Here is a 13443-nt window from a genome sequence, read left to right as displayed (position 1 = left end):
TCCAGTTTTTGCAGAAAGTTTCCAGATGAAAAACAGGCTGTTCTGCAAATATGCAGTTATAACTGACATATTCAAATTGTCTCGTACTCTCCTGTTTCGTTCTTGTGTTCTTAGCCCTATTTAGATTTTGTTAACATTTGGATAGTTCTATATTTGTAAGTTTTTCAATCTCGCACACCAGCCCAGCTATGATACACTCAATCAGAAAATTGTTCTTGAATCTTGCATTCAACGTTAAGCGATGTGTCTGAAGATTAATTGTGGCTTTACTGTGATACTTCGTTCCTCGCGTTCTACCTTTATCCACGGGTGCAAAAGAGTTTAATTGCTCTTTTACGAACCCACAGTGAGTATAGGTTTTCTATCGGCTTTTACGACTCGAAGAGTGCAAAGAAATGGAGTGACATCCAGAAGTTAACAAAAGAGTACTGTTAAGAAACAGTTAAGAAAAGTATTAGGGAAAGAAAAGGGACGTTTTAAAACGGAAAGAATGGATCTTTCTTTCTTCAGGGAAGCTGTAAATTTGAAAAATTGGTTTGTAAGTGTGCGGAACTAAATATGAAACAACTCTTAAGATATTGAGCAATCATAATCGATCCAAATTTGAATTTCTATACTAAATTAAATTAGTAGTTGTTCGTTTAGAACCGTTTTTAAAATGTTTTAAAATGTAGAAGACATCTATTAGGTACGGACATAGAATGTATATAATGTATAGAATATAAAAAGTTCATTTTAATTGGCTAACTCTTTCCTTATCTTATAGCAGTTCATTGAACATCCTTCACAAGTTGCAAATTCAAATTAATTATATTGCACAACAGACCTCACGATACAGTTAGTCACAGAGTTGTTAGGAAACAGCATACCGAGAACACGAAGGATAAGGAAAAGACAGGAAAGGCCAAATATTGAAATCTATCATGTCTTGCTATATTCTCAAGTTACTACATCGTAACAGTTGTTCTTAGAGAACTCCTGACACTTCAACGACTTAATTAGGAACACAATCTGAACCCACTAAATACCAATTAACGCACAGTCAGAAAAGCATAAAACCTGGAGAAAATATCAATTGTTTTTCTGTAACGAAGGGCCTATCACATTCGAGTGTCTCCTGTTAGCAACAGCTCCCATGAGATAGTTCTAAATGGGCTGTTCAAAATTATGTGACCCAAATAATTTTGATCTTAACTATACAGCTAAAACTTTTTTCTTCTGATTCCTGATTTAAACATTCTATAAACGTACCCACCTACGTAACGTATTCCTACGGAGGGCGAAGTTCCTAAAGCAAAATTATTGTCGTAAACCCTCCTGTGACCGTGCTTAAAACTTTTAAAAACGGTTCTTAACGCACAATTGCCAGCTCAATAGAATAATCCAAAAGAGAATATTCCAAAAGTTACAACGTCGCAACATTTGCAGCGAACTTTGCTACCGCAACGATTTAATCTGGATTACAACTAAAGCAAAGATTGAAGGCCTGTCACCTATTCAAGTGAATGAGTATTTCTTTATGAGCAGTTGAACAACAAAAAGTATCGGTTTCTGATCAAGCAAAAAAGAATTGTATAAGAGGACAATTGTCATCGCAAGCATTATAAAAACTTAATTGAAACCTGAAAAGAAATCAGTCTAGCCATTTCAGATATGTCAAAAAATCGAACAAGGATAACTCGGTATTAATCAAAGAGTGAAGAATGTACATAAGAGTGCCTCTTAGACAGGTATGGGTAAATTGGGGTCGTGAGTTAAAAAGAAGTAATGGTGGTGGTGATGGTGATGGTGGTAGTGGTGGTGGTTGTTGGGGGGGGGGGTGGCTGGTAGTAGTGGTGGTGGTTGTGGGGGGGGGGGGCAATACATGTAAATAGTTAGGAGATTTCGGGTTGATAGATAGTGGGAGAGATTGAGAGTTTGATTGGAGGAGTGGAAGGGGAGTGGGCTAGAGATAGGTGTTGTCTGAAAACGAGAGAAGTCACTTTGATCAACCTCACTCAGAAAAGTGACTTTTACACTTTGATCAGTATTCAATGCATTTTCAGTAATAAAAGGCAATATATAATTGATTTGTTTGTGGTTTCACTCGCTTGTCGATTTTGAGAGTGGTTATTCCTAAGCTTTAAACATCAAGAGTTTTCATTATCCCTCCGACCTATTCGAATCCGAATGGCTATCTTGCAAGATCTTGTAAAATCTTGCAAGACGATACTTCGTCTTGAAAAATGTTCTTTCAAAATCTTCCAAGATAACGATTCGCCTTGCAATATACTTGCAAGATAGCCATTCGTCTTGCCATAATCTTATAAGATAAGCATTTGTCTTGAAAGAATCTTGAAAGATATACATTCGACTTGCAAGAATCAACAGAAAAATCAATACAGAATCTTGCAACATAACCAGTTCTAGCGTCCTACATCCTAATGACTTAGTCTTAGACCGAAAACTGTTAATGTCGCTAAATTTGAATGTACACATATTCATGGAATCGACAAAATTGATAGGAAAAAACGTCAGAATATTACTAGTGTAAGGCGTCAAGAAAAATGACCTTCCAACTTCTATCTTCGTTTTTCTCAAGATTTCTAAATCTTTTCGTCTTGATTTTTCTGTATTGATTTTTCTGTATTGATTTTTCTGTCTTGATTTTTTTCAATTTTTGCTAATTCTAAATAGCTTTTCTGGAAAAGCAGTGAAGTTTACTATATAATAAATATAATGCTTTTTAAACAATATAATTCTTTTTCATGACTGTCCTTAAGTTCAGTGACTAATGATTTTGGTTTCCATCACTTTGTTCGTGCGTGCCGTGCTACTATGAGGTTGGTGCCCCTTTTTAGACGCTAAAAACGGTAATTTTTCAGTCTCTTCAATTTTGCAAGAACCTTAAAAGACAAACATTCGTCTTGCAACAACTTGCAAGATAACCAGTTTTCAAGAATTTTACAAGATAACCATCTGCTGGTCTCGCCTGGGGTGGTTTTAACTTTTTGACAGATGTGTTTACATTTTTATTATAGAGCTTTTGGAAAGGTTCTGGGCCTTTTGTTGCAATGGAGTCCCTAGGCTAGATTTAGTAATCTTTTTTAAGATATTTTATGTGAACATTTTGATGTACTGTTAATGCCGACTTAAACCTTGAAAAATGTTTTAAATGAAGATTTCGTAATTTTTCCTGAATTTTTCGGATTTTTTGTGCGCTTTTTAATCAATTTTTTGACCAATTTTGTAATAACTGCTATAGTGATAGCTTAGCAGAGTTTTTATTGGCCTTCTTTTGGTGTTTCATTTTCAATCGTCAATAACTTGGTTTTCAGTCGTCAAGATTATTGTTGCAGCCAGCTCTAGTTCATTCATTCATGCAAGTATTTGGCTGAGTTATGTACGTAAATATAATTATCACTCTTAATAGAGCTGGTCTGTGGATCATGCGAGTGAATCAATTATTCATCACACGTGACTTAGCCCACTCTCAAAACAGACTCACATTACTCTCAAAAATACCTTTGGTTACTTTAATTGAGTGAGTCAAGTTCAACAGAGGATCTACCATTCTTATTGAAGGTTATGTGGGCCGCTAACAAAAAAACACAAGTTATACAGTCTCTTATTCAAAATCAGAGAAGCAGCAAAATGCCGAAATGTTGAAAGCAAACGTGGGAACCACGAGCCTAGTAGAAACACAGCCCGAAAAACTCGGAAAGGCGAATTTTGGTGAGGAAATTGAGTCCTTGTTCGAAGCTGGAGCTAAAAGTGAAGTAAACTTTCTTTCATGCTTCAGAGATTGTCCGGAAATTACAATGCGGCACCGTGAAAGTAAGAAGGATTTTTTGCTGCCTATATTAACGAAAAATGATTTTGTCAAATGCAAAGATATTTTGTTGCGCGTGATAGAGTTTTATCGTTCATACTTGGCCAATTTCTCAAGCAACGATGAAACGTCACAAAAGTGCAGAAAGTTGCTGAGCGAAGAAGTGTTGAGACTGGTTTCTTTAGCCGAAAAAATAATGGATCTTAAAACTCAGAGGAAAGTTTGTTTGACCGATAATTCCGATGAGTTCGTGGAGTGTTCGGTAAATGATGGTGGTGCAACTTTTTCTGTTAATGCCATGAAAACTTCTCCCGATGAATCGGTGTTTCCAGAAGTTGTGAATGATGAAACCTCTTCAGAAATTGAAAGTCCCTCAAACAAATGTTTAATCCAATGAATTATCAATTGTGATTAACTAATTTTATTCTGCTTTATACTTTAACTAGATTAGAAAGTTTTCCAGTTTTTGCAGAAAGTTTCCAGATGAAAAACAGGCTGTTCTGCAAATATGCAGTTATAACTGACATATTCAAATTGTCTCGTACTCTCCTGTTTCGTTCTTGTGTTCTTAGCCCTATTTAGATTTTGTTAACATTTGGATAGTTCTATATTTGTAAGTTTTTCAATCTCGCACACCAGCCCAGCTATGATACACTCAATCAGAAAATTGTTCTTGAATCTTGCATTCAACGTTAAGCGATGTGTCTGAAGATTAATTGTGGCTTTACTGTGATACTTCGTTCCTCGCGTTCTACCTTTATCCACGGGTGCAAAAGAGTTTAATTGCTCTTTTACGAACCCACAGTGAGTATAGGTTTTCTATCGGCTTTTACGACTCGAAGAGTGCAAAGAAATGGAGTGACATCCAGAAGTTAACAAAAGAGTACTGTTAAGAAACAGTTAAGAAAAGTATTAGGGAAAGAAAAGGGACGTTTTAAAACGGAAAGAATGGATCTTTCTTTCTTCAGGGAAGCTGTAAATTTGAAAAATTGGTTTGTAAGTGTGCGGAACTAAATATGAAACAACTCTTAAGATATTGAGCAATCATAATCGATCCAAATTTGAATTTCTATACTAAATTAAATTAGTAGTTGTTCGTTTAGAACCGTTTTTAAAATGTTTTAAAATGTAGAAGACATCTATTAGGTACGGACATAGAATGTATATAATGTATAGAATATAAAAAGTTCATTTTAATTGGCTAACTCTTTCCTTATCTTATAGCAGTTCATTGAACATCCTTCACAAGTTGCAAATTCAAATTAATTATATTGCACAACAGACCTCACGATACAGTTAGTCACAGAGTTGTTAGGAAACAGCATACCGAGAACACGAAGGATAAGGAAAAGACAGGAAAGGCCAAATATTGAAATCTATCATGTCTTGCTATATTCTCAAGTTACTACATCGTAACAGTTGTTCTTAGAGAACTCCTGACACTTCAACGACTTAATTAGGAACACAATCTGAACCCACTAAATACCAATTAACGCACAGTCAGAAAAGCATAAAACCTGGAGAAAATATCAATTGTTTTTCTGTAACGAAGGGCCTATCACATTCGAGTGTCTCCTGTTAGCAACAGCTCCCATGAGATAGTTCTAAATGGGCTGTTCAAAATTATGTGACCCAAATAATTTTGATCTTAACTATACAGCTAAAACTTTTTTCTTCTGATTCCTGATTTAAACATTCTATAAACGTACCCACCTACGTAACGTATTCCTACGGAGGGCGAAGTTCCTAAAGCAAAATTATTGTCGTAAACCCTCCTGTGACCGTGCTTAAAACTTTTAAAAACGGTTCTTAACGCACAATTGCCAGCTCAATAGAATAATCCAAAAGAGAATATTCCAAAAGTTACAACGTCGCAACATTTGCAGCGAACTTTGCTACCGCAACGATTTAATCTGGATTACAACTAAAGCAAAGATTGAAGGCCTGTCACCTATTCAAGTGAATGAGTATTTCTTTATGAGCAGTTGAACAACAAAAAGTATCGGTTTCTGATCAAGCAAAAAAGAATTGTATAAGAGGACAATTGTCATCGCAAGCATTATAAAAACTTAATTGAAACCTGAAAAGAAATCAGTCTAGCCATTTCAGATATGTCAAAAAATCGAACAAGGATAACTCGGTATTAATCAAAGAGTGAAGAATGTACATAAGAGTGCCTCTTAGACAGGTATGGGTAAATTGGGGTCGTGAGTTAAAAAGAAGTAATGGTGGTGGTGATGGTGATGGTGGTAGTGGTGGTGGTTGTTGGGGGGGGGGTGGCTGGTAGTAGTGGTGGTGGTTGTGGGGGGGCAATACATGTAAATAGTTAGGAGATTTCGGGTTGATAGATAGTGGGAGAGATTGAGAGTTTGATTGGAGGAGTGGAAGGGGAGTGGGCTAGAGATAGGTGTTGTCTGAAAACGAGAGAAATCACTTTGATCAACCTCACTCAGAAAAGTGACTTTTACACTTTGATCAGTATTCAATGCATTTTCAGTAATAAAAGGCAATATATAATTGATTTGTTTGTGGTTTCACTCGCTTGTCGATTTTGAGAGTGGTTATTCCTAAGCTTTAAACATCAAGAGTTTTCATTATCCCTCCGACCTATTCGAATCCGAATGGCTATCTTGCAAGATCTTGTAAAATCTTGCAAGACGATACTTCGTCTTGAAAAATGTTCTTTCAAAATCTTCCAAGATAACGATTCGCCTTGCAATATACTTGCAAGATAGCCATTCGTCTTGCCATAATCTTATAAGATAAGCATTTGTCTTGAAAGAATCTTGAAAGATATACATTCGACTTGCAAGAATCAACAGAAAAATCAATACAGAATCTTGCAACATAACCAGTTCTAGCGTCCTACATCCTAATGACTTAGTCTTAGACCGAAAACTGTTAATGTCGCTAAATTTGAATGTACACATATTCATGGAATCGACAAAATTGATAGGAAAAAACGTCAGAATATTACTAGTGTAAGGCGTCAAGAAAAATGACCTTCCAACTTCTATCTTCGTTTTTCTCAAGATTTCTAAATCTTTTCGTCTTGATTTTTCTGTATTGATTTTTCTGTATTGATTTTTCTGTCTTGATTTTTTTCAATTTTTGCTAATTCTAAATAGCTTTTCTGGAAAAGCAGTGAAGTTTACTATATAATAAATATCATGCTTTTTAAACAATATAATTCTTTTTCATGACTGTCCATAAGTTCAGTGACTAATGATTTTGGTTTCCATCACTTTGTTCGTGCGTGCCGTGCTACTATGAGGTTGGTGCCCCTTTTTAGACGCTAAAAACGGTAATTTTTCAGTCTCTTCAATTTTGCAAGAACCTTAAAAGACAAACATTCGTCTTGCAACAACTTGCAAGATAACCAGTTTTCAAGAATTTTACAAGATAACCATCTGCTGGTCTCGCCTGGGGTGGTTTTAACTTTTTGACAGATGTGTTTACATTTTTATTATAGAGCTTTTGGAAAGGTTCTGGGCCTTTTGTTGCAATGGAGTCCCTAGGCTAGATTTAGTAATCTTTTTTAAGATATTTTATGTGAACATTTTGATGTACTGTTAATGCCGACTTAAACCTTGAAAAATGTTTTAAATGAAGATTTCGTAATTTTTCCTGAATTTTTCGGATTTTTTGTGCGCTTTTTAATCAATTTTTTGACCAATTTTGTAATAACTGCTATAGTGATAGCTTAGCAGAGTTTTTATTGGCCTTCTTTTGGTGTTTCATTTTCAATCGTCAATAACTTGGTTTTCAGTCGTCAAGATTATTGTTGCAGCCAGCTCTAGTTCATTCATTCATGCAAGTATTTGGCTGAGTTATGTACGTAAATATAATTATCACTCCTAATAGAGCTGGTCTCTGGATCATGCGAGTGAATCAATTATTCATCACACGTGACTTAGCCCACTCTCAAAACAGACTCACATTACTCTCAAAAATACCTTTGGTTACTTTAATTGAGTGAGTCAAGGTCAACAGAGGATCTACCATTCTTATTGAAGGTTATGTGGGCCGCTAACAAAAAAACACAAGTTATACAGTCTCTTATTCAAAATCTAACATCTCAGCAATCGGTAAAACTAAATCTTTTCTTTGGTTTAACTTTTTGGGCGTTTGAGACTATAGGTACACGTAGTTATCGGTCATTTTTTCTTGTAATGTGTTAGCAGTGATTACTATAGCCGCAAAGCTGTAAGCTGATTTCTTTCGTCTGACGCTCTTTTTTTTGTCTTACATTTGTGCACCCAGCAAGGTTTAAGAAGTTAACTTCCCTAAATTACTTCTTACTCTCACTAACGGAATTTGCGCGCGTGACGTTGCTTCTCACACTTTAGTTCTTTCTAATCCTTAAGTCATTTACGTGTTTAGATTTTGATCATAAACGACTGGCCCCATTCAATAAAACGACTTTTGTACTGAAAAACTTAGTTTTATTTTGAATTATTTGAAGATCAAAGGAACTTAAAAAGGCGTCTGTTGAGTGAATTTCAACAAGTCTTAATTTATCGCAGAATGTTTTTACATAGTTTTTGTGCGGTTTCGATAACTTTTCGCCTTTACACCTGTATCTTTTTGTATCTGTATAATTATACGGCACGCAAGTTTATTTCACAGCTATTGGGGCAATCTGCCGGATGTTTTTTTCTAGGCTGTTTTTGATTAAATATCCTGTGATGAAAATTTGTTTTTTAAATCTGGTAATTTGCTGCACCTTTTTTAAAAATTGTTTTGATATTTCGGAAGTTCATTAATGTATGCTCTTTTTTCACTACTTCTACTTTTTACAATGTGAAATTATTTTCATTTAAATCCGTGTTTCTCAGATCTGGGTTCTCATTACCTATTTTTGGAAGACCTTTGATAGATGTAAAAAAAGTATTTGAGAATAGTTAGGTTGCACAATCAGTTCAACAAAAGTTGGAAGCAGAGAAGAGAAAAGGGGGAAAGAAGTGGTTACAGTGATTTTTGACCGTTTTCTTTTTCATTTATTGAACTTTAACACCAAATTTTGAATTATAGTCAGTTTGCCATATTAGGCGCTTTTTAGTGGTGTTATTCTTGTTCAACTGTCCACGTTGAGATTTCTCGATTGAAAGCAGTGTTTCTGTTCAGTTCTGTTGGTTGATCTACAAAGGTGGCTGATATTATTTTGAGCACAATTGTTTGGAGTCGTTACTTAGACAGAATTTTGAAAAAGCTTTTTGATTGCTTTTTGTCCATTCTAGCTTTTGTATTTTTCAGCTGTTTACGCGTTTTGATGATTCTTGAAATCAAACTGGAATGGTGATTTGGTCATATTGATACATAAACCGGAGCCAAAAAGGATTGGTGTCGCAGCTCTAGAATCAACACTGTGTAGTTTTTATATGATAAAACTTGCTTTCTGTGAAACAAATGAGTTTTAAGAACGAATGTCCTTCAAATTAGCGGGAAGGGCCTTTTGAGTGGGAATTACATAGAAAGCATGAATGTTCGTCGTGGCTAGGATTACAATTTAATTATAATTTTTTGATATATAATTTTGAATTTTTTTAATTTTAATTTTGAAATTCATTCTGTAGAAATTTATAGCAAGGATGTTTCATTAAATAGATATGGTTATCTGGTTTCAAAAAAAATCATTTCTTCAAAAGTTTCATTGCTTTTTTCAAAAAATTTCAAATCTATCAAATGCTGTTGTTTTATTGCAATGGAGTCCTGATTTACTTCTCTAAGTTTTACTTCTCTTAGTGATGTCAAATAGTTGTAATCAAATTTTTCTTAGTGATGTCAAAAAGTTATAAGTACTACTTGCAATTATACTCGCAACTATATCACAAATAGTTTTAACTTCTCTTTGGGATGTCAAATAATTTTAATCAAATTTCTAAATAGTTTCGGGAGCTCGATTTTTATAGTTGTAGATTTTTTGTGCATTTCATGTTTGTCTCCCTAAAAAGTATGCGAGCGATTCCATGAGTATTTATTTGCTCTCAAACAAAGTTTGTAGCAGTTCGATTAGTCTTGTTTGTAGCAATTATATTAGTCTTGTTTTTAGCAATTATATTTTATTAAATATGGCTGAGCAGCTATCTTAGTCCCTTACCCCTTGCTGGTCTCTAAGTCTCGATTCACTTAAAATGTGAACGGTGGTTATTAATATTAGAAGTCATCCCCACCATAACAATTCCCCGTCCACCCTCCTTCACCTTTCGGTTTGAACCCACCTCACCTCAGCCCTCCCAGCCCCACCACCACTCGTCCCACCCCCCTAATTCTAGCATGTTTATGCCACAGCTGACTACTACGGAAGCTAAGCCATCGGCGGTCGTTTACCGGATCTAGCTGTTTGCCCGACATAAGTTGGTTATGTTTGTAGTTTTCATCCAGGGTTTTTTAACAAAGAGAATCCATTGAATTTTTTGGATCTAAAGACCCAAAAAAACTTGATTTTTCGCAACTTGAGACACTTAACATTTGATTTATAATACACTTTTTTCAACTTTAGATCCTTTTTAAGATTATATCGTGCCATGCTGTTTTTTATGTTTCAGTTTTTAAGATTGAGATGTTGCGGTTCTCTTAAGTATATATAGTGTTTCTGAGAATCAAATGGATTTTTTGTATTTGCAGGAATTGTTGTTACGCGGTGTTTTTGTTGTTTCTGTTCTCTGTCAGCGGTTTCTCTTCTGATGAGCAGTTATAACGGGCATGGAATCGGTGCTGTTTTTTCGCAAAAAAATTGGTTTTGTGGTTTGGTTATGTTGTGGGATTTGACGATGCTTCAGGAATTTTGCTGCCTATATTTTTCGCCGGCAAGATTTCTGTTACGACCAGATCGTCACTCATTTCAAATCAGCTGCTGTTTTCATTTATTCAATTTTTTGACTGATTTGCTTGCGTGACGTCAGTTTTTACATTTACTGGAGACAGTTTTTTTTCATCTGCGTAAAATTTTGGTTGGTCTAATGCTCAATATGATTTCTCTAAGGAATATTACTTTTTTGCTGACTTTAATTGACGGAGGTGAGGTTAGTTGATGATTATGAAATTGAGGGGGATTTGAGAGCATCTTTATAGTACTTAAGTTTAAATTAAGTACAGACATCGGAAAAATGTGTATAACTTTTTCAAACTTTTGGCTCCTTTTCATTAATATTTTGAAGCTATCGGAGCAATTTTCTGGTAATCTGCGAGCTATGTTTTTATCATGCATGACTTCGGGAGCTGATAAATGAACATCTGAACTTGACTGAAGTTTAAACAATGACACGAACGTGAATTTCAATAACTTGCCGGGCTGAATTCCGTGTGAGATACTGATGTCTTTTAGGAATTGAAAACTATGAATTTTGAATTTATTAAAGTGACGGTGCTCGTTTTTCCGTTTTTTTGTCTGTTTATTTATGGTTTAATTGCTTCCAGAAAATTAAAGATGAATTGGACGCCGTCTCAACTTTCGATTTTTGTCCAACCGCTGTTTGTTTTTTTAGTTCCGAAAAGTGAATCGAAAATTTTTCAGCTTCATACTATTCAAGCACGCACGCAAAATTTTGCCAAACTGGCGCATGTGCATGTATACATGGCAAGTATGCATATGACCTAACGTATACATTCGCTTGTTCATATTAGCAAATATGAGCTTATTATTAACGAAGTTTCTAATCAAACAAAACAGCATAGCAAAGTTACACTTGCGGCAACTGTTTTCAACTCATAATTGCTTTCAAGTATTACCGTCATAGTGCGAGCTTTCATTCTCGATCAAACGATTAACAAGTTGGTATCAAATTTTAAAAGTAAAATGTCAGTTGTGTGTTATTTCTCCACCGTCTCCTCGAACAAGGAAATTAAGAAGAACCAACAAAAGATCCAGATGATCCTGGATAGCAAGAAGATTTCGTATGAAGTTGTAGATATTTCATCTGACGAAAGTGGGAAAAATAAGATGAGAGAGTTGGCCGGCGACCCGAAAGCTTTGCCTCCCCAGATATGCAACGGTGATCAGTATTGTGGTGTAAGTGTTTGTATAACTTCTATCCCTTGTTAAATTTATGCCACGTTTATGAATCTGTGATATGAATAAATCAAATAAACAATAGATCCGCGACTTTAAAATTTAAGCATCGTCCCAACTAAGCGTTATTATCGTTACTAAAATGTTTTTGTCTCGAAATAGGAATTGAATGTTATTCATGTTTGCTTTAAGACTGTTGCAAATGAGAATAACACCCATTTAGATGTCAGAAAGTGAAAATTTTAGAGATAAAATACTTGAAAGAATATACGGAAAAGACGCTAAATGTAAATAGTGATCTGCATGCTGGCTTTAAATACCATTTGAGTAGACCATAATTCTCTAATTTCAGTTGGGCAGCAAATATTTATAAAACTAAGCGTACCGGTTGAAATCTTAGCTAATGAATAAAAATGAAAATACTATAAATGTCAAGTGTTTGCTGTTTCAGAACTACGAGCAGTTTGAAGAAGCAGTTGAAATGGAAGAAATAGAGAAGTTCCTCAAACTATGAGATAAAAAGAAACAAATCTTATGAAACATTTGTCTATGGAGGCATTTTCCTTCTCCCTCAAAAATTAGTGCGATCAAATAGCTTTTTCGATGAGATAATCCAAACGAATTGAATGGTTTACAATGCTATATCCGTCTGTTCAGAACTGATTATTTGCAGTTGCGGAAGTTAAATTGATATTTAAGCATTACTTCGAGACGATGTTTTATCGAGAAGGGAGAAGGGAGATATGAATTTCGCATAACTTTTTTTTGTTTAATAGCCGCACAGCGATAGCTGAGGCTATTATTGGCCTTCTCTTGGTTTTTTTTTATTTCGTCGTCATGATTTTTGTTACGACCATATGACGTCACAGCCACTTTTTGTTCATTCGTTCATGCAATTTCAACTGAATTGCATGTGTGACGTCATTTTTCGCTCTTAGTGGAGCGAGTTTTTTTGTTCATGCGCGTGATTAAATTTTTGGTCACACTTGACTTACCTCACTCTCAAAAATGACTTCCTCGCTTTGAAATTGACTTTTATTTACTTTAATTCAAAGAGATAAGGTCAAATGGGTGTGTATCACTCTAAATGAAGGTTATTTGAGATCAGCTAATACAGGCAGCAATAACTTATACAGATTTTAAATCAAAATGTAACAGATCAGCCTTCAATGAAAAGACGAATTTTTTTGGTCTGTCTTTTTTACTGTTTTTTTTAGACTGCCGATCTACGAATCTATTGCGGCTATTTTCTGGCAATCTGCCAGCTATGTTTATTATTAAATTTGTGAAATAACAGATTTTTTTTAAAAATTGTTCCAAATATGAATAATGTGAATAATGGAGAAGTTAAATAATTGAATCCAGATTTCACTAAAATGAGAGTTATGAAGGTTTAAAATTGGTTAGGTCAGGATCAACTAATTATGGTTTTTCCCAGGAAGCGAAAGAATTACTGTTTTCATTTCTTGCCAACCGCAGACAAAAGGTGAAACTTATTGGCATGTTCTCTGATTGTGAAATTGTGAATCACGGTGTGCCACTGTTTTAGGACCACTCATTTTTCTTTTATATGTGAACGATTTCTCATCTAATATAATCACAACGGAAAAAGTAATTCAAT

The 13443-nt window shown here is 34.9% G+C and overlaps 1 protein-coding gene across 1 annotated transcript; it reads left to right on the top strand.

Moving 5' to 3' along the window:
- The first annotated feature begins 11428 nt into the window (after positions 1 to 11428).
- LOC142350492 (SH3 domain-binding glutamic acid-rich-like protein 3) lies at positions 11429 to 12464 on the top strand. Its single transcript, XM_075402346.1, has 2 exons — positions 11429 to 11822; positions 12274 to 12464. Exons 1-2 carry the CDS (start codon positions 11610 to 11612, stop codon positions 12334 to 12336), a joined length of 276 nt encoding a protein of 91 aa, XP_075258461.1. The 5' UTR covers positions 11429 to 11609; the 3' UTR covers positions 12337 to 12464.
- Positions 12465 to 13443: the final 979 nt, after the last annotated feature.

This window comes from Convolutriloba macropyga, chromosome 1 (genome assembly GCF_964194025.1).
Source record: "Convolutriloba macropyga chromosome 1, txConMacr16.3, whole genome shotgun sequence".
NCBI lineage: Eukaryota > Metazoa > Xenacoelomorpha > Acoela > Convolutidae > Convolutriloba > Convolutriloba macropyga.
This window is presented reverse-complemented; position numbering and strand designations above follow the sequence as displayed.